At 35.3% G+C, this 21454-nt stretch overlaps 1 protein-coding gene across 1 annotated transcript in view; it reads left to right on the top strand.

Moving 5' to 3' along the window:
- PSMD14 (proteasome 26S subunit, non-ATPase 14) overlaps nucleotides 1-16594 on the top strand; it is an 84953-nt gene extending 68359 nt beyond the window's left edge. The window contains exons 9-12 of the mRNA XM_006921121.3: nucleotides 868-942; nucleotides 4470-4595; nucleotides 13678-13740; nucleotides 16179-16594. Of these exons, the coding sequence (XP_006921183.1) occupies nucleotides 868-942; nucleotides 4470-4595; nucleotides 13678-13740; nucleotides 16179-16277 (363 nt within the window). The 3' untranslated portion in view covers nucleotides 16278-16594. The remainder of the gene's footprint in view (nucleotides 1-867; nucleotides 943-4469; nucleotides 4596-13677; nucleotides 13741-16178) is intronic.
- The last annotated feature ends 4860 nt before the right edge of the window (nucleotides 16595-21454 follow it).

Here is a 21454-nt window from a genome sequence, read left to right on the forward strand (position 1 = left end):
TAATTAAAGAAAGTGGCAGTTGTTTTGGTTAGCTTTATCTTTAGTTTCTTGAGAGTTAACCCCAAAGTTTTCTTTGTTTTTATACTTGTTGAAAATATGTCCAAGATGTATTTCTGTACTTTTATGTCTTACTAGGCTGATAGAGGGTTCCCCAGAATACCACTTGGAACTTTGCTGGAACTTCTTCTGCTAGAGCTAAATGTTAGAGCAGTTGTGAATGGATTCTAACACATACAGGGTTGTTGTTTCCTAATAAAGCCATGCCATTAGCTTAAATTTGTATTATGATTTGCTTGCTTGTCTTGGAGATCAAGTGCAGTGGTAAAAAATCTGGTTAGTGTGTTCGTCACTGGATTAGAGCATGAGCTAAAGAGATCTAGTAAAGAACAAGCTCCACTTTGTTAATTTGGAGACATGCAGACACAATTATTTGAATCTGTTAAAACTGAATTAATAAAAAGAGAAATCCCAGATTAATGTTGTGAGTGAAGGAATAAGTGTCTTATGACTTTTTATGCTTTTCTTTTTAAATAAGTTTTCTACATATCAAAATCAGATTTAATACATTATGATTTTATAATTACGAATAATTAATTTATAATTTGGATTATGATGAGGTCAAACCCTATCGTTAACTGAGCTACTGAAACTGTCGAATATCATACTCTGAAGAGTGTATGACCCATACCGCTAAATCTTACTTCGAAACATATAGCCAAGAAAAAAATATTTTAATTTAATCTTTATTTAGGATAAAAAGCCTTTTTTTTTAGATGACAAAGGTATTGTCTATACAATGTCAATAATTTTTGTATTTAGTAGATGGAAATATTAATTTGTCCTTTTTCAAATCATTTGTCTATATAGGCATTAATTCATGGACTAAACAGACATTATTACTCCATTACTATTAACTATCGGAAAAATGAACTGGAACAGAAGGTAAGTTTAAATTTTTATCTTAGAAGAGGAAAAAAATCTCTTTCAGATCAATCAAATTCAGATATTAGCTGGTATGTTTGAATTTGAATTATTGACCTATTTCATCGATATGTTCCAAATATTTTTTTATTCCTGATGAATTGCAGCATAAAATAAAGGAATATTTTATTAGATATATTGAAAGACATTTTACCTTATTGGTAGGTGCTAAAGCAGGAAAGAAAGTAGGAAATATTCCAGTTTGGCTTTATAATAAATTATAAAAATCTTTTTTCTAGTTCTGTGATTTTTCTGATTGACTTACCTTCTCCAGTAAAATGACCTTTAATGACTAAATTACTAAGTTAATCGCTTTCCATATTTGGAAGGAATAAATTAGATTGTAATATTGTAATAGTTTAAAAAAAATTACCATGTTTACGTATGGTAAACTAAAGGTGAGTCAAAAGGGAAATACAGTTTTCAGATATTTTGACCTAGATTCGTTTCTCTGTTAGTATCAGGCAATTTTCAAATTTAATTACTTTTAAAATCACTGAGCATCTTGGTGGATTAGCATTCTTTTATTTCTACTATTTTAGGATTATTTCAAGTACTTTTTTTCTCTCAGGTAATGCCAAACGTTTAAGTCTGCCTTTTGATTTTTGAAATTACAATCAGAACTGCTTTTTTTTCTTTAGTATTAAAATTACTCAACCTTCAAATTGGCTTCTTATATAAACTCATAGATACAGAGAATATTTAGAAGTAAACTAGATGGGAAGGGGTTTGGTAGGGGACAAAAAAAGGCAAAGAGATTAAGAGATATAAATGGATAGTTGCAGAATAGACATGGAGATGTAGAGTGTAGCATGAGGAAGGTAGTTAATAATGTAATAAATAGTAAGGGGGAAGAGGGGTACTAGATTTAGTGGGGTGATAACTGCGAATTATGTGGATCTCTGATCACTATGCTATGCAACTGAAACTGGTATTGTATGCCAACTATAATTGAAAAAAACTCATTGAAGTGTACAATGTAAATACAAGCAACTAATTGTCTGTTATATTTCAATAAAGATGGGGGTGAAAACTAACTAAAAAAAAATTAGTTTCTTATTTTTCTCTCTGAGAAAGACAAGAAAATCTTAAGAACACTGAGTCCTATTGATAGCCAGTAAGTTTGGGTTCCTACGTGCACTCTCAAGTCCAAACATAAATAATCAGTAGTAAAGATCTTTCTTACCACTTGAAACTGTTCCTCACAAAGGTACCTTAGTAGGGGATTCTAGTGCATATGGTAAGTGGGAGGGGGAGTAAGTTACCCCCTCTTTTAACCAGATCTCCTCAGTTTTTAATCTCATTTATATATTATGGGGAGGATGCACTGCATAAGATTTTCTTTGAAAAAAGAATTCTGTTTTTTTAAATTGTTATTTTACGTTTGATAAACTACTGTTTTAAAAGGTCAAAGTCACTAATAAACTCACCTAAGATCATAGGTGTTTGGCAATGAGTGAGAGGCTCCAAGGGACCAGTTCTTCCTTAGCCTGAAGGGAGACACAGAGCCATGCAGCTCTATTCCAGTTGCTTGATTATGTCCCAAAATTTATATCTGCTGTGGTAGATTTAGTTGATAGCTTGAAGTATATTTTGATCACTTATTTTTAATTTTACATAGGGTAGATACAGGCTGTGAAAAGGGGCTCTACTCAGATACAAACTGAAAAATCCATTTAGGTATATAAATATTTTATCAGTCTGATATCTTACATCCAACTATTTGGAAATATCCAGCTAATTACATAATTTTTTCCCCTTTTTTACCCCATAAACTTAGCCACCATCCTTGGCATAAAAAACCAACATACAACTATGTACATAGATTAATTAATGTTATGTTTATGTTCTTGGCTTCTCAGTTCCGCTGCTTTCTTATTACCAGAAGCCTTGCCTTTACTCTTATCCCACTAACCTGTATACTTAACCCCAAGCTTTACCTGAGGGTCTCAATGGAATCCTTGTCCAGGCATGGTAGGGATGTCCTGCTGCTCTGTGGGAAGTTTTTTTGTTTTCTTTTGAAGTAGTAGTAAAATCTAATTCTCAACCTTTAATTATAGATAGCTTTATAGCACATGTAGTTGCAGCTGTACCAAAATTTCCCGAGGATATATTTTCTAAATACTATCTGTGGCCAAGATGAGAAGCAGTCAGAAAAATTGGAGCTTCTTGTGTTGGAGTTTTCTAATTTTTATGCAAGCTGCTTTTGGGCTGTAGGAGGGGGCATTAGGGAATTTGGAGCTTTAGTGTCTTGAAAAGCCTCATGGGTGATTTTTGACATGTAGTTTATTCTCCAGCATGAGAAAAACTTTGTACTGTGTGTGGTTACAAACGTCTAAACAAGTAATGTTTCTAAGCTAAACTCAAACAGTTCCAACGATTTCTTCACATCTTCATGGCTCAGGGATCTCACTTAAAGTATACTGGTTCTAATGGCAAAACAACAATAATTGTTCTGTAGGCACCATTTTTTTACATTGCATAATCATTAAAAAAACTCTTACTCAATGGCAGTCTGCAACTGAAGAACAGTTTTAGAATAAGATTTTAAGAAAAACTATCATTAAGATGCTAAACTTGAAAATTTACGAACTTCCAAGATTATATACATGGAACTAGGAGACAATTTGCAAAACAATGAACTAAGTAAGATAGTAGTTCTTTGATCACTAGTAGGGTCTGATCCCAGTTTGCTGTTGTGATTGCAAACTGAGTGAATTTGTGATTTCCTTCCCAGTTTCATAACTCTTCATTCTGACAGTAAAGAAGTTTTAATTTTTTAAATTATGGATGGAATATTAGAATTTGAAAGAAATTGAGATTATCTGCTACAAGCCTTCAATTCATAAGATATTTAAACTGAAACTCAGAAAGCTTTTAGTAAATGGCTTTTTATCTTCTTGGCATTTAAAAGCTGAGCTTCTATGTGAACCATTAGCAATCTTGTGTATAGTATAGTAGTTTCATTTATTCAACAGATATTTATTGAGTGTCTGCTATGATTAGATACTGTTCTAGAATCTAGACCCTGATGATCTTGAAAGAAACAGGGTAAAGTCCTAGCCCTGTTAATTTCTCTTTAATGAGAGAGAAATGTAGTAAACAAGAAAAAATTTTCAGGTGTTGATGGTGTTATAAAAATAATAAAGCAGAGTAAGGGAACGAAGATGTTTAAGATAGTTTGGGGTGACTTTTTTATATAGTATAGTGAGTGAAGGCATCTATCTATCTCTAAGGAAGTGAGGGAAGGTAAGCCATGCAAAGATAAGGAAAATAGCCTTCAAGTCAGAAGGACAGCAAATGCAAAGGCCCTGCAGTCAGAACACTCCTTAGATTATATTAATATAAACTTAAGAGAATTCTTATTAGAGTTTATTGAAGTTAATAAATTTAAATTCATTCCAAAAGTTTTTCGTGAAGTTGTTTCTCAAGACAAGTGAAATATTCTCAATACAAGAAAATAATTACTCTTTCTTTATACTTTTTAGATGTTGCTAAATTTGCATAAGAAGAGTTGGATGGAAGGTTTGACACTTCAGGACTACAGTGAACACTGTAAACACAATGAATCAGTGGTAAAAGAGATGTTGGAATTAGCCAAGAATTACAATAAGGTAACAATTATTTCTAATATTTATTTCCTAATAATCTTTGGAATATATTTGATTAGATATCAAGTATTATATAAATACAATTTAAAATAGTCACCTATTTTGTAGATCAGATAGTAAATATTTTAGGGTTTGCGGGTCATCCACTCTGTCACAACTGCTCAGTTCTGCTGTTGAAGTGTAAAAGTAGCCCTAGACAATATCTAAAGGAATGAGTGAGGCTGTGTTCTAGTAAAACTTTATATACCAAAACAGGCAGCTGGCTAGATTAGGCCCGTAGGCTATAGTTTGCCAACTCCTATTGTAGACCAATTAAGATTATTTTACATTTTAAATGTCTTCATTATTCAGAAGACTTTTTCTTAGAAGGGAAGGGGAGCAAGGAGATTTTAGACAACAATAGCATTTAATACTTGCTACATAAAATTTATTTTATGAACTTTGTATTTTTATTTACTATTTATTGAAAACCTACTATGTGCTAAGCACTAGGGATTTGGTAGGAAGAAATATGGTAAGAAGCAAGACCTGTTCTCACAGACTTTATTTTCTGGTAGGGGGAACAGAAAGTAAATAAACACAAAATAATACATTGTGATTACTGCTATGAAGAAAATAAACAGGATGATGTGAAGAAGAGTAACTAGGGGAGACCACTTTTTATGAAGATGTTAAAAAAGTTATATTTTGCACAATCTTCTGGAAATGTTTATTGCGTGCTAAATATATGTGGCCATGATAATGTTTTTGTTCATAGTTTTATGTCCTTTTACAATTTTGAAATTAAGAAAATAGCTTGAGCTATGACTAAAATATATCTTCTATGTTGTGTTATTTTCCTGGAGATGCCTTAACAAACTATCATAAACTGGGAGCCTTAACAAATTTATTCCCTCACAGTCTGGAGGCTAGAAGTCCAAAATCAAACTATTTCAGGGCTATGCTCCCTCAGAAGCTTTTAGGGGAGGATCCTTTCTTTTTCAGCTTCTGTTAGTCCCAGGTATTTGGCTTGTGGCAGCATAAATTCAATCTCTGACCAGGCTAGGATTTCAGTGTACCTTTTGGCGGGATGTGATTCAACTCCTAACAAGTGTTTCCAACTTTTTGACCAAAGCCACATAAAGAATAGATTTTACATTTTGGCTCAGTACATGCAAATGTTTATGTATATGTGTGTATATATAATTGTAACAAACATTTTATGAAACAATGTTTATCCTTGTTACATGTGATATATTCTATTTTCTTTCTTATTTGACTCCATTCATTCTGTTTCAATGAGACACACAGGTATTAGACACAAATACATAAGGCTTACAACTCATCAATGGGTTGAAAATCTAGTTTGTAAAACACACACACACACACACACACACACACATACATATATACATTATACAGTGTTATGTTTACAAGTATATTGAATATCTCCTATACAGGCAGGGATCCTTCCCTCATTTATAGGAAAATGGGAGCAATAAGAAAAGCTGATAAATAATCAGAGTTCTAGGCCATAATTGGTGTGTTCCATAACACGTTGGTATTGAAATTGTCCACAGACCAGCTGCATCAGTATCACCTGAGCTCTTATTGGAAATGCAGACTCTCAGACCTACTGAATCACCATCTACATTTTAACGAGATTTCCGGGAGATTTTGTGTACTCATTCAAGTTAGAAGTTAGAGAATACTGTCATAGAAAAGTCCATGTGAAGTACTATAGAAGTTCAGAGGCTTATGCTTTCAGATGGGGGGAGACTCAGGAGACTCTTAGAGAACATTTGTACTAGATGTTAAAGCATTTAAATAAGATTTAGACATACAGAGACATGTTACCCCAGGCAAAATGAATATCACCAGCAAAGACTAGGAGAGACAGAAAAGGCAAAGACATGTTTCAGAATCTGTGTGGCTAGAGTACGTAATGCATGAAGGTGATAATGGGGAATAAAGGGTTTTTTGGGTTTTTTTTTTTTTTTTTTTAAGTTATTAAGTCAAGTAACAGGGTTTGTAATATCAGAATAGAGTTATTTTTGATCAGGGGCATGATATACTCAGAATCTGACTTTAGAAACTTAATTGACAATAGTTTAGAAGAATGAGTGCTGTAAATGTAGATTCTGTTTAGGAGGAGCTTGCTATTACTCAAACAAAAGGTACTAAGTGTCTGGATTATTGTAGAGGCAGTGAGAATGGAGGCATCAATGGACAAAGAAAACATGGCACCAGTTGGATAAATGAAGTGAAAGAAGAAGGAGGAATCAAAGATGAATTCAAGGTTTCCTGACTAGATGACTAGAAGAATGGTGGTACCATTAACATTCCCAATTTAGGTAGAAATAGAAGGATTGAGAAAGGAGATAAAGAGTTGCATTTTAAATGAACAGTTAGAAATGGGGACTAAAAATTAATGGTAGGGGCTAGAGCTTAAGATTTTGTTGACAATTAAAACTGGTGTTGATTGTCACACTAAAAAAATAACATTTCTCTTTTTAAATTAAGCACATCTTGCGAAAAGAAATACAAATCAAAAGATGGTATATAAAATTTGCCAAGTGTAGCAGCGACATCTTTTAAGAGACTTGAGCTTTGAAAAATGGTTGCTGGGTTCATACAAAGCTAAATTCCAACAAAATTAGGTTTGGCGCTGAAGGGAATGTCCTGGTTAATATGTAGCGTTCTGGCTGGAAATCCCTCTTGGTTCTATACTAAGGGAAAATATTTTTTATCTTTCTAGTATATGTTTTTATGCTGTGAAGATTAAGAGAGAAAAACTAGTTTATCATACTTAAAACAGTTAACCTTTTATAAGTTAAAAAGTTATGACAAGTTATTATTCAGCAGTCTTAGGAATGGTTTTCTTTTCTTTGTAACATTACAAGTTTAAGTAAATTCATATTGGTACCACTGCCAGGAAATAACCTATTTATGGTTACTGCTGCCCATCCACAGAAGTTTTTTTGCTATTTTACAGTTTTAAAAAATCTCTGTAGTACTCAAAAACTTGTAAGGTTTGGTTGTAAAATGAAAACAATGTGTAAGCTGTGATATGAAGGAGTCCAAATTTGGGAATGTAATTCCCTCTGTGATTGAAAGAGAATGTGGTGGAGTTTTTAGTAACACTTAAAATATAAAAAGAAAGGCCCATGCTACCAATTTTTCTTAGTATTCTTTTTAATTGGTTGAGGTTTTAAATTAAGGTAATTACTGTTAGGTGCCAATTAACTCCTAAAGTAAAAGGAGGTTAGAAAATAATTAAATTCCTTTGTTCTAACTTTAAGATTTCAGGTCTGAATTTCACACAGAAATTCTGCTTGATTATTAGTCATTGATTTCTCTAATTATTGAATTGCAACACTCACAACTCTTTTATTCCACATCTCCTAATTTATTCGTGCTAGGATGCATCAGTGTTTAAAATAATGATGATATTTGATTGGATATTTATAAATGAATGTGCAAGTGAAAAAATGAATTATAAAAGAGCATTTTAAGAACAGTATAGAAACATAAAAATTAAACATGTAGCCCTATAATTCTGAGTTCTGACAGTTTACTTTTCAGGTAGAAATATTGCCTACTTAGAACTTGAGAGAAAGTTTGGATATAAAATATGTAATTATATGATTATATTTGGTTTACTACATTAGCTATATTAAATAGGAAAATCTTTTTTTATGTTAATGCAATAAGATAAGAAAAACAAAATAAGATATAAGTATTAGGAATATCAGGTCAGATTATCGTTATTTAAATATGATAGTATATGTTTGCAATCAAACATAGAAATTCAAGACTAAACTGGAGAACTGTTAGAACTCTTATAATCGAGAATTGTGTAGCTAGCAACCATGCAGTTACATAGACTGAAACCAGTTGAAGACTATAATAGATAAATCAGTTCACAGTAGTATCCAAAATTATAAAATACTTAGGAATAACTGCCATAAGAAATGTCGATATATAAACATATATGACTTATTAGAATAATACTAAAAACATTTGTGAATAAAATCCATAGTTTCTGAATGGAAAGACCCAATATTGTAAAGCCGATGTCAAGCTTCCCAAAGATTACTTTAATTCTAGTAAGACTACTAGTGACCTTTTAAGTTTTTGATAATTCGACAGTAAAGTTTGTCTGCAGTAAAAATAATAAGTAATATTTATTAAATGTTTGTAACAAGTCACACTGGGGGAAAATATTTGTATATAAGGGCGGTATCCAAAAAATGCATAATATCTAAAGAATTCTTTAAAAATAAAGAATTAAACTCACTGAAGACAAATGACACGTAAATAAGTAAAAAAAATTTAACCTGTTATTAAGTAGTCAAAAAAAAGTTAAAATTATAAGTTGAAAATTTCTTTCCAAATTAAAAAAAAGTGGTTTGGGAAAATAAACCACTAGTGGGAAAGTAAAGTAATTACAACATTTTTTGAGGCCATCTTCCAATTTTATCTTTCAGTTTTAAATGCATATAACTCTGTAAACCAACATATTCTCTTTTGGTTGTCTTCTAAGGTTTTATTATGAAGAATAAAATTCTATAAGTACTAACTTAGAGAAATATTTACAACCTACTGTTATGTATAAAAAATTAAACTGTATGACAATATGAAAAGTTCCTACTATCTTACCTTCCTTCCCTTTTTCAAAGATATTTCTCTGTCTCACATGTTAATAGTGTCACCTCTAAGGTGCAAAGTAGAGGAATTATATACTTTATGTAAATCCTGAATTACTTTCAGTTTTTGCACTAAACAGCAGTTACTTATATCTAAGATTGTGTTACCTCAAAATAACAATGGCTTAAACAAGATAGAAATCTATGTCTCTTGCATTTCAAGGCCAGTATGAAACTTTGAAGTCACTGTAGACCCAGAATCCTATCTTTTGCTTCACTTTCCTTATATTGGCTTCTATCCTTTAGATCTCCCCACGATTTCAGGGTGATTGCTAGAACTATAGCCATTCCATTTGAGTTCCAGTCAGTTTTTTAACAGGAAAAATGGCAGGGCAAAGGGGGATATCTCCCAGATAAATAAGTTCTCTTTCAGGATTTTTTCGTAGTTCCAACCCAGCACTTCTCGTTTTATCTCATTGGCAGAAGAAGAAAGGGAAAATGTATATTTGGTAGGCAGCTAATAGGCTCTGCCATAGAAAATTTTTTCAAGAAGCTGAACTACAGTTTCTATCATACATGCGCGCGCGCGCGCGCACACACACACACACACACACACACACACATACACACACACGCTCTTTATTTTATACCCTTGTTTCACTTAATTACATTTTAAAATCAGATTCCCTAGAAGATTTTTAGAAAGAATTTATGCTGTTCAGTGTCACTTAATCATGGGTTTGGCTCTTTTATTATCCAGGATGTGTCATGAAAAAGTAACGATTTCCCAAATTGCAGTGAACATTGCTTTAAGCTCTTTGGAGACTGATAAAAACTGTGTTTGAGTCACAGTTTCATTGCTTTTTGTGTATACAGTTATATGTGTCCCCATCATTCTTTGTGCACACTCCTTTTTTGTATATGTCATATTGCATTATAATTTGAGATGTATAGGCAAGTAAAGCCCAAATATGAGCTCCTTCAAGAACAAGAACTGTTGCTCAGAGTACTTAATAGTGATTATCGAATATATAAAATGATGAAAATTCTACTATTGAGGACATGCATAGAATATAGTGGAGTGTTATAAGCTATTCCAAAAAGAGTTGGAAAAGTTTATAGAAGCATTGCTGGAATTAACATGTGATTTCCCCAAAGAAATAATGCCTAATATTTTCATATGTAAAATGTAGTTTAATTACTTCACTGGGATGTTTTAAGGAATCAGTAAATTAATATTTGTAAACATGTGTATGTTAATGTATAATTCCTGGTGGTTATAGGAAAGCCAGTTTTATTGTTCTCTGTACTCACACCTCTTATACTTTCTCAGATAGTTTTTTAACTGTTTTATGTTTGTTAATTTTGCTTTCCCAAGTGTGTTTTATAAAAGCTATTTCTTTAAACTTAGTCTCAACCTTCAAACCCATAATGTGATTTTCAGTTGTCAGTGCACTGACTCGATATAAAAATCAAGAAGTAAAATACATTATCTTGAAATCCACTAGCAATTATGCAGAGTGTTTAATGGTGAAAAATACCATATAAATGATTTTTGAAAGCATGTGCTTTAAATGGGAATATGACATGATATAGAGTGAACAAACTTAAAATGTCATAGAGAAAAAAGAAGCCCAAGGAATAGTCAGAGAAATGTGAAGGGGAACAAGAGATGTCATGTCAGAAAAGCAGAGTTTAAAGAAGGGATTAGAAGAGAAAACAGATATTTGATTAGCTCTAAGGTGTTCAGAAAGTTCAAGAAGACTGAGTCCATTGGCACTCACCTGGCAGGGATCCTTAAGAGACTATTAATGAAGTGCCAAGGATATAAACCATGTTTGTTAAAGGGTAAATGTATGGTAGAATTTGAGATAACAAGTTTTCCATTTGAGAAATGTTACTATTACCATAAAAAAAGAGAATGATATTAATGGGTTTAGTAAAAACCTTTTTGAGATTGGGGTACGTCTGAGGGGATTATAACATAACAGACCAAATTTCAGGAATTTCTTAGAACTGTGCAGACCGTGCATGATGGGATAGCCATCTGGGGGTCTTTGTTGATAAACTGTTAAAAACGTTTCTAGTGTGAATAGCCACAAACATTTTCAGTGCTTTTTTGTTGGTTGAGTAAACCGAAGAGCACGAATGCAAAAGCAAAATTTGATGCCAAATCACAGAAGTTGCCATAAACACAGAAGTTCCCCTAGTGAGGACACTGCCTGTGCCTGAATTTCATTTGTTTCTGCTGCTACCATTTCTTAATTTTCCTTGGTGACTAGCCAGATTAGAACTATGAATGAAGACAAACTGGTTTTGCCCAGATGGTAAATGAGATATAGGTAACTTAGGTAGATGGAGAAATTATTTAGGGTTTTGATGTGGTGATTTCGCCTGATCTGGTCTAAGAATGTAAGAGATGTGCTTACTCTTTTGTCATGGGGGTTTGCAACCTTAGTATATGCCTAAATCTACAGCTGCTCCTCATTTTCCAGATGGCATCTATGGCTGGGAGTACTTTTTGCCATCTGCACTTCTCAAAGAGTTTGTGAACTCTCTTTTTTAATTATTGGAAGTGGAAAAACTAATTGGTAAAGTGGTTAAATGATGTAAAAGATTTTTAAAATTGAGTTAGAGCTTCTTACATTCTGTTTAACCTTTCCAATAAGGTCAGTGATTTAAATGCTTTTGACTTTCATCTTTGCATGTCTGCCCTCTTTGATATTTGCAATACTCCAAAATACTCCATGTTGACTATTTTGTACATGGTTTGGTATTTTGAGCCAAATTCCAAAACTCTTACCTCCTTCCAATACTGTAAAGTACTGTTGTCGGCATGTACTTAGAACAGCTAACCCTGAATGGATATAGATTACAAACTTATGTGAATTGTTCCATTCATCTAATATGTTTTCAAGTCAGTTGGTAAGGTGTAGTATCATAATTTGTAAAAGTAATTTAGAAAGACAAACTTTTTATGTGTTGCAGTGTATCCATATGTGTAAAACATTGAGATAGTGAGAGAAGCAATTTCCCAGTTAGGAAATACTTGTTTAACTAGCTGAGAATAATAGAGTGACATCTGACTCTGAAAATGAACATATTCTCTGTCTAGGGAATTCTAGATTTGGAGTGTTATTAACCTTATTTTTCCTTCTTTGAGTTTTATGAGTCATAAATATATTTCCTAATGATGTGTAAATATGTATACTCTAATAATCAGTATATACAGTACTTATTCACTGTCTTTTCTCTTTAGGCAGGTTCTACTGGAGAAATTCTCTAGATAGTTTGTCCATTTATAAAATTAGACACTTGCCATCTTTGCTCATTTTCAAGTTCTCTGTTTACAAAACTATTAAGAAGGTGTGAAATGCAGCCAAACTTCCCAGTTTATGGGAAATGTCTGATGATTGCATTTCTTACATGTTCATTGTTCACACATGAAGAAATTTGGCAGCTGCAAGATTATTAAATTTAGAGTATCCAAATCTAACCCTCGCTGGGATTTTGGTTTCCTGCTTTCTGCCACCACCATTTTATCCCCTTTTGTAACCATATTTGCAGTGCCATGGTGTTATTTCATAAAGTTGGTGATCCTTAAATTTTCTTTTTTTTCCATATATCAGATGCTATGAATAAATCATAGACCGGGAGTTCACCTGATTCAGAGTCCTAATTTCAAGCAGTAACATAGCCACACTGTTAAGAAAGAGATTCCTTAAACTCAGACCTCTCAATAAAGAAGTTTTGTAGTGGTACTGTTTTTGGGAGAGGAGAGCAGTGGTGGCAGCTGATCTAAATGCTGTAATTATTTCCAAATTACTTCAGAATTACTCTACTAGAAAATTTATCACACACATAAGAGTTTATAGCAAACTGGAAATAGTTGGAAGTAGCTTGTGTATTTTGTCGATTTGATTGATTTAATTTTTATTCGATTTGGCTTTTAATTGAAGTATTTTTTGATGTTGAAAACTTCAAATTAATCTTTATTCGTGATTACTAAATACCACTCGTGGAGAAGTGAGTTTTTTTTCCTGAATACAATGAGAAGTTGGGGAAGAACTCTAGTGAAAGTAGGAAAAGGATAAGAAGATAGACTAGAACTGGTTAATACCATGGTGTCAGTAGCAGCTACCTCAGGTACTTCTATTTTCCAGTTTAGCCATCCCTCAATCCAGAAGAGTGTCCAAATGGTTAGCTGGTGGTCCAGTTTGATATTTTCAGTGCCTTTTACATATCTCTTAAAGTATTTTCAAAATGATGATGGTAATAGTATTCATTACCCTGAAGGATATTCTGAAGATGAGCAGAATTGCTTTTTCGTTCCATAATTACTTGAATAAAAGGTTCAGTGGAGGAAAATTATCATCACTGTTATCTTTGGTGATTATTTTGCAGTGGGAAAAGTAAATTTAGAATTTGAAACTCTGTTCTTTGTGTTTCATTCACAGGCTGTAGAAGAAGAAGATAAGATGACACCTGAACAGCTGGCAATAAAGAATGTTGGCAAGCAGGTGAGGTGTACTATAATAGGTTGGTTATGCAGTCGCATAATAACATGCTCTTGTACAGTTAAAATTATTTTAAGGCCTGTATGATTTTCCCCCCTGTCCGTTCACTCTACATTTTTCTTCTGTCATGTAAATGTAATGCTAATTTTAAAGGTCACTGAATTATTTGATGTCATATTCTCTCTGCCATCTATAAAGAAGTGAATCACAGATACACCTGTGAGATACTATCTTTAGTGAAAATTACTTACTGGAAATAAATTAGGAAACTTGCATCTTGACTTAATTTTTCAAGTGTTACTTGAAATAATATTACCAGTGAAGATAATAGAATGGTAAATGTATTTCATATGTAACAGTTTTTAAATGATCTGGTGTTTATCAATATGTAGGTAATATTCTTAGGAAAGCTTAGAGTCCTCTTGGATTATACTGAGTTAAGAGAAAGGGTTTTAAATATTTGCTCTTTCACTTTTCCAAGATGAAATATATATTTTAGTTCCTATTTTCTTAAGGTTGAGGGGAACACACCAACCAATTAAAAGAATCTACAGATTAATTAGGCTGTTTTTTAAAGAATGTTGATTACATTTTTTTCATTTCATGGAACATGGTTATCATATTGCTGATGTTGGCAGAATCTTGATATTTCAGATGCAAGACACTAAGCTGTCTTTGCTTTCAGCCATCCTACCATATGCTCTGATCCCATCACATCTCACAAGCTATGTAGGTTTGGGCCAGGACCATTCTTGGATGGGAAATCTCTAAGAATCACCCAGCTGCCACAAGAAGTAATGTAGATAACCGAGGGAAGTGTGTTACCAATTCACTACAAAACCAGTTACTCCAATAGAGCAGTAGGGGCAAAGGTCTGACTTAAAAATATCACAATGGGTGAAATGAAATCTTACTACATTCTGAATATTATAATTTAAAAACAACAAGAACCCTCCAAACCAAAATGAAATATAGTTCATCTTATTTTCTCATCCTATGTGATATAGTCACCCTGTTGTTTTTTCCTACTACTTATTTTCATCTAATATATAATATTATATTACCAACTCGGAGCTTTGAACCTTATAAAATTCAGTAAATATTTTTTGAATTAATGACTCTCTGAAGTTGTGGTTTCTTGACGTAGGTTTTATATGACAATTAATAAATAAAGTGACTAAGTTAAAATAAAAGTGAAAAATATATAATTGGCAAAGTTTAATAATCATCAGAATCATTTTTAAAATATAATACTTCACTGGTTTAGCCTACTGCATGGCAAAAGCAAAACTGTCTGTAATGGAATTAGACCAATAATCATTTTCTCCTGCCAGTCTTTCTCAGTCTCTTTCACCTAAAATACCCCAAGTCTTATTTTTGAAATAAAGAAAATTTAATATTGTGGTCTGGTTACTTGAAATTATTAGTAGCATGTTGTATCTCTGGGTTGTTTAAGAAGAAATCAAGTGTATTGAAATCGTACTTTAGAAGAGAACAGCCAAGAAATAATTCCAATGATGAACATTTGTTTAAAGTTAGGAGTGTTGGGTATTTTAGCAATACTTATAAGGAAATAATGCTTTAATTGCAAGTTTTTTATTGTGTAGTATATAGTCTTTATTTCAAAGCTTTCATATTTAGCTGAAATATTTCCTTCAGCTCAGCATTAAACATAAATATAAATTAAGCATTTTAATTTAATTATTACAATGCAATTTTAAGCCTATTTTTAACTCAGACATTTCAAATATAGATTTGATCAGGTGTAAGTTAAAAGATTGTACTTATACACTTCTATGATACATTTTTTTCAAAATAGCTGCACGAAAGATTTATTCTTAACATTTTAGAATTGATCCAAATTGTATTTAAAATTTTAAACTACTAACAGTGACTTTTGATCCAAGAATATTTCCTGAATCATTTAAAGCTCTATTCCTGAAATATTAAAATTATACAGGAATTAAATTAAAATTGTTCAGGAAGTGTTGAGAATTCATGTTGATTTCATCTTACCTATTGGTATGTCTGCTTTGAGTAAAGAACCCCCCTCAGACATTCAGTATATGTGAATGGCAGAAAATACACACACATACTCAGGCTTATAGACACACATAAATGCTTATACTTTTTAATCAATGATTGCAGGCCGTATAGAATTTCTTGTTACTATTTATAACAATTTATAATTTCTGGTACAGAGTCATAGCATTGATTGTGTAAATCAGTCTTTCATTGTGTAATCTATTTTATCAGTAAATTAACAGATTTAGAAATTCTAAAAAAAATATAACCATATATTAGAAAAGTTACATCGTAAAATATAAATCGAGGCTTGGCTTTCTTGACTAATTTCATCAGCTACTGAAAAAAATCTAAGTAATTTGTTTACCAGTAATATGGTTCTTTTTCTTTTTCTTTTTCTTATTTTTTTCTTTTAGGACCCCAAACGTCATTTGGAGGAACATGTGGATGTACTTATGACTTCAAATATTGTCCAGTGTTTAGCAGCTATGTTGGATACTGTTGTATTTAAATAAAGCAATGCAAAAAGATATTACTGATACTTTCAGTGTATATTCCTCTATTGTTCCTAATGCTCAAAATCAAGGGACCTCTGAAGGTGTATTTGGTTAAATGTAAGACATCTGGTATCATTTGCAGCACTGTAACACCTTCAGTCGCAGTTGTGCAATTACTTCTGTTTCTTTAGTCAGGGTCTTTGCAGATTCCAAAGTTGTATAAGAATACATCAAAGTGGACAAATTTTGTTAAGATCCCATTTAATATTTGAAGAAATCAGCCACACAAATATATTTTGATTGTTGCTTACAAAATAAAATACATTTACAATCTATGTCTCCTGAGATCTTTTTGGCATTGGGTGGAATTGACAGAAAAACATTCGACAGTGCTGTAGAAATCTCACACAAAGATATATTTCCCTTTTGCATTTTAAGATTTTATAACACATAAAACAATGTAATAACACAACTTCACAAATGTAAAATGATAGCCATTAATGAGTGGCTACCTCATTAGTAACCCAGAAAAAAATGACATATTTTATTAAAAGTATTTGCCGCAAGTTTATATTGTATATGCAACATGTTAACACACATTCAGGATTTCAGAAGAGTGCGTTTAAGAAGAAAGGGGCAATATTAATTTAGATTTTATCATTTTTTAAAAGAGTACATTCCACCAATAGTGTTGAGATTGTCTGGGAGTTGCCTGCTGCAAATTCCACTAGACTTTCAGCTAAGACAGCCATAGAAGGTACTTAATATCTTTGAAGCAAAATAAGAAAGTAGCCATAATGTGAGTTTTACATAACGAGCACATAAGCAGTAATTTTGTTGTTTTCTCTCATCTTTCCCAAATTAACTTAGAACTACCAATTTTCTGAAAAGGACAAAAATTTAACTAATGGCAGAACTACCAGTTTTCTGAAAAGGACAAAAATTTGACTAATGGCAGTTTTCATAGATGACCTCTTCCTGCAACCTGCTTCTACATAAGTTTAGGCTCCATTAATACTCAACATGTGGTAGAGCACCATACTAGGTACACCAAGGAATATGACAAAACATGGAGACAAAGACTTAATTCTTATCTGTACCCTTTGTGAAAAATGGCAAGAATATTTCTAAGGCTTCATTCATTAAAGGAGGCTTTTACTTGGGGACTTAGAATTTAGACTGAACCTGTACTGGAGGTGGTATGATGATGTGGTAGACCAAATTCCTGCCTTTTTAAAACAATTCTAGGCTGCTATTGGTTACCTAATGAGAAGTTACCAGAAACTAAAGATTTGGGAAATGGCTTAAATTTCCCCTATGTTTCACAGTCTTTTTGGTGGAATAGAGATAGTCTAAGCATTTCTTGCTTTTCTGTGTTTTCTTCTTTTAAATACAGTGATAGTATGTAGGATATGTAATACGTATTAATTTAATTATTGAGTTTACAACTACAATTAAAATGTAAGCAGAAGTTAGTTTTCCTTTTGCCTAATTTGAACTTGTGTGTGGGCTTTTTTTTTTTTGACACATGATTTTTCTCTTTACATAAATGAAGTTCTATGACTTATTTCACGTTCTTGTTCATTAGAGCTAGTCAAGGTTTTTTTGTACAGTATGCCCTCCTCTGAAGGCCTCAATAATCTTAGGGCAGTTGCTCAACATTCTGTTTGAAAACACTTTTTTTTTTTCACTTTAGTCCCCTGAAAATATCTCCCGAGTGAGTGCGGTGACTGAGAAGGCTTACACAATTTCTACCTTTTGCTCTTATTTGATCACCTCATTTTCTTGTACTTCTCACAGCCACACATACCACTTTCTCCCACTTGGTTCGTGTTGGAGCTATTCCCAATTTCACAACCGTATCAAAATCCCTCCTTGAAGAAACCTACATTTTCTTTGTAGATTTGGAGTTGATAAAAATTAGGATGCCCTAAGAAGAGGGTTAACAAACACATTTGTCTCAGAATGTACCGCTATTTTAGCAGCAGCCTGTTGGCCCAGGCCCAGTTAGGCATTGAAATGACATATTTAATCACAAACTCAATAAGCCACTTAAGGTGTGTAGGGGTTTATGTTAGCGTCCTTACCCATCTACTATGTAACATTAAGGCAGCACTAGAGCTAAAATGCTTGCCCGGAGCACGGGGATATCCTTGCTTTCCTCTTAGACTAGGATGGGGGCATTGAAAGCTCCAGCCTCAGTGTTCTGTGTGATCTGTCTGGATCAGGAGCACATGGGTCTTCTGGGAGCTCATTATATACACAGAATCCAGGCCCCACTCCAGACCTGAATTAGAATCAGTAATCCTGGCATGGTTCATATGCATTTTAAAGCTTGAGAAACCCTGCTCTACAGTAGTTCGTCTCAAGAGTAGGTGTGCTGGTCCTGAGGCAGGTCTTAGCTTCCAAGCATATATAAGTTCAAAGTATAGCCTATACGTGAGGAATCACAATTTAGTAGTGATAAAATGGGTATATATTTATCTCCTAATTCAATTCCTTAAGAACTCTTGAGGGAGGTGCACTCTATGCCTTTTCTATATTTTAATATTTCATTTTAGCATCATTTTTTGAAAAGCCAGGGTGCTAGGAATGACAAAGCCTCAAAAAGCCCGGTGGAGTCTCACGTTTTTGCTACACACTTAAGTCTCTGTGTCCCATTGAGGAAGGAGGGAGTAACCTTGGAAGCAGTGGAGTGGGAGGCACTAAAGGACAAAGAAGTTGATTGAAGAAAGAAGAAAACAAGAATAGCCAAAATACAGCAAAAGCTTCTCATGAGAAATGGTAGTGGAAGGTAAATGGAAGAAAACCCGTGTTACATAGTGTCATAGCTGCTGTCCCCTCCCCCGCACCCCGACGCCTTAACAGCAAAGCCCCTGCTTGTTTATGAACCTTCCAGGCCAGGACCTGAGATTTGCTTCCGAAAGGAAAAATGGGCCTGACTGTATTTTTCTCCCAGAACAGTGTCTCGGCTTGAGTCTGGGACATCTGGTCATCAACCTGTCCAGCCCAGGGCCGCCAGCGCCAGGCCTTGCTCGCGGCGCCCTGCTGGAGGCCACAGCTGGTGTCCTCTGCAGCCAAGGAGCCCAGCCCGCCTGGGGCGCAGTCTGAGCTCAGCGTTGACCGCTGGGCCCATCGTAGCCCCTCTAAAAATGCGCCCTCCTAGGCGTAGGTCGAGTCTAGTTAACCCCTCTCTGCCCATGCCCAGAACCCACTCAATGTCCCAATCGCTGATCTCCCTCAGGGAGCTGCGGGGCCCGGGGACAGCAGACACACTCTCTCGAAGGCACAGGCCTCACCGGCGGAGGTGCCCCGTCGGGCCTCTGGCAAAGGAAGAGTATGTGTCCCTGGGGTCTGCGCCAGACGAGACTCGCCCGCGCTCCCTCAGTCTCCCAGGCGCGGGCTCCCTCTCAGGTTCGCCGGGGTGCTGGGGCGCCTACTCCTGGGCCTCTCGGGGACCTCAGAATGAGCCAGAGCCGGGCGGCTGGTCTGAGTCGGAGCGCCAGGCTCGGGGGTGGGGGCGTGGGGGGTGGCCTCGCCCGCTACCAGCCCCAGCAGTGCGGAGCGCGGAGCCTCCACGAGCAAGCTCCAGCGCGCCGCGCCGCCTCCCTGCAGCGCGGCTCCGCGTGGGGGGAAAGCAGCAGGACCGCAGGTCCGCGGGTGCCGCGCCACGGGAAGACGCTTTGGGCGCATAAAGCCTCTGCTGCTCTTGGCCCTTTCGTCCTGGCTCTCCTCTGTAGAGCCAGGTGTAGGGAGATTTCTTCCTACACCTGGGGTCGCTTTGGGCCTCGGGCTCTTTATTTGTGCCAACATCCTTCGATATTGCTTCTTTTCTCTATCCTTCCTTTTTACTGGCATGGATTCTTTTTCTATTCTCCATATTATATAAACATTTTACACACACACACACACACACACACACGCGCGCGCGCGCGCGCGCGTCTTCAGTAACGATCGCTGCGTTGATACCACTTCCACTCTGTCTCCCCAGATCAGTGCTTCCAGCGAACCCATTTGCAGGAGGACTCGGTCCTCTTTTCCTGGCGAGGCTTTTGAACCTGTCACCAAGCCAGTACCTCAGAGAGAAGGAAGTGCAGTGGGATGCGAGGGATGCAGGGCGCCTGCACCCCAGTTAGATGCTCTTCAGATAACATGCAACCAAGCTCGCTGATAAAATATTTAGTTAAGACCTCGTAAACATCACTGCAAATACATTAAGGCACTTCAGTTCGACAGCTTATGATTATTTCAAAACTTAAAAAGGAGATCATAGATTGTCACTGTTTCTGTGCTCACCCAAGAAACCGAACCTTCCCAAGGTGGGTGGATGGGTGGGTGAGTTGCTGCTTTTCGCCCCCACTTCTCTCTCCTCCCGCCCACTTTCATCACTGTGGCTCTCAGCAGCAGTGATTTATTTATTTATGTATTAAAAATGTGTGTTGTTGTTGGTGGTGGTGGTGGGGTGTTCGCCGAGGACACGCAGGACCTGCTCACAAAGGACTGGCTCAGGTGTTGTGTGCTTCTGTATTAACTGGAAAAGACAGACTCTGGAACTTTTACAGGGCGAGAAGAGGCCACCGGCTCGCGCTTTGTATACTTTGCACTTGGAATCGTTACATTCAACTGAATATTTGGCTCATTCAGATCCGAAAAGTCTCCTAGCATCGACGAATTCCCTCCTCCGCCCCTCAGCTCAGAAGGAGGGAGGTGGGGGGAAGGTAACAAAATGTTTAGTAAATTGCACATCTTTGAATCTTCCTAAAGCAGTGGTCACAAAGCTTAAAGGTGACACAACAGTGCTCACGTAAAACCAACACATATTCCTCCCCGCCCCCCAAGCCAACAATAAAATCATCCCCTTCAATTTGCCATGATCGTCGCGACCAGAAGCCAGGTGATTATCCTAATTAATGTCTATCTAATTAAATTACTGTCAGCAGTTAACCAATGGCAGGAGCCGTTTCATCGGCTGCACAAGCAGCAAGATCAAAAGTGAGCCTTTTCTGATTGCTGCATAGTGTCAATTGGCCAATCTCTTCTCCCAGGGAAAAAAAAAAAAGTAAATCAAACCTTTGAGAAGCATTTGCTGGTTGAAGTGCTTTCTGTCTAGTGAGGGGGTCTGTGGATTTCTAGTTTATGATAAATAGGACTTTTAAAACCAGGGACAGGAGGGCGAGTATTCAGGTTCTAGAGCT

The sequence above is a fragment of the Pteropus alecto genome, unplaced genomic scaffold (assembly GCF_000325575.1).
Source record: "Pteropus alecto unplaced genomic scaffold, ASM32557v1 scaffold3, whole genome shotgun sequence".
NCBI lineage: Eukaryota > Metazoa > Chordata > Mammalia > Chiroptera > Pteropodidae > Pteropus > Pteropus alecto.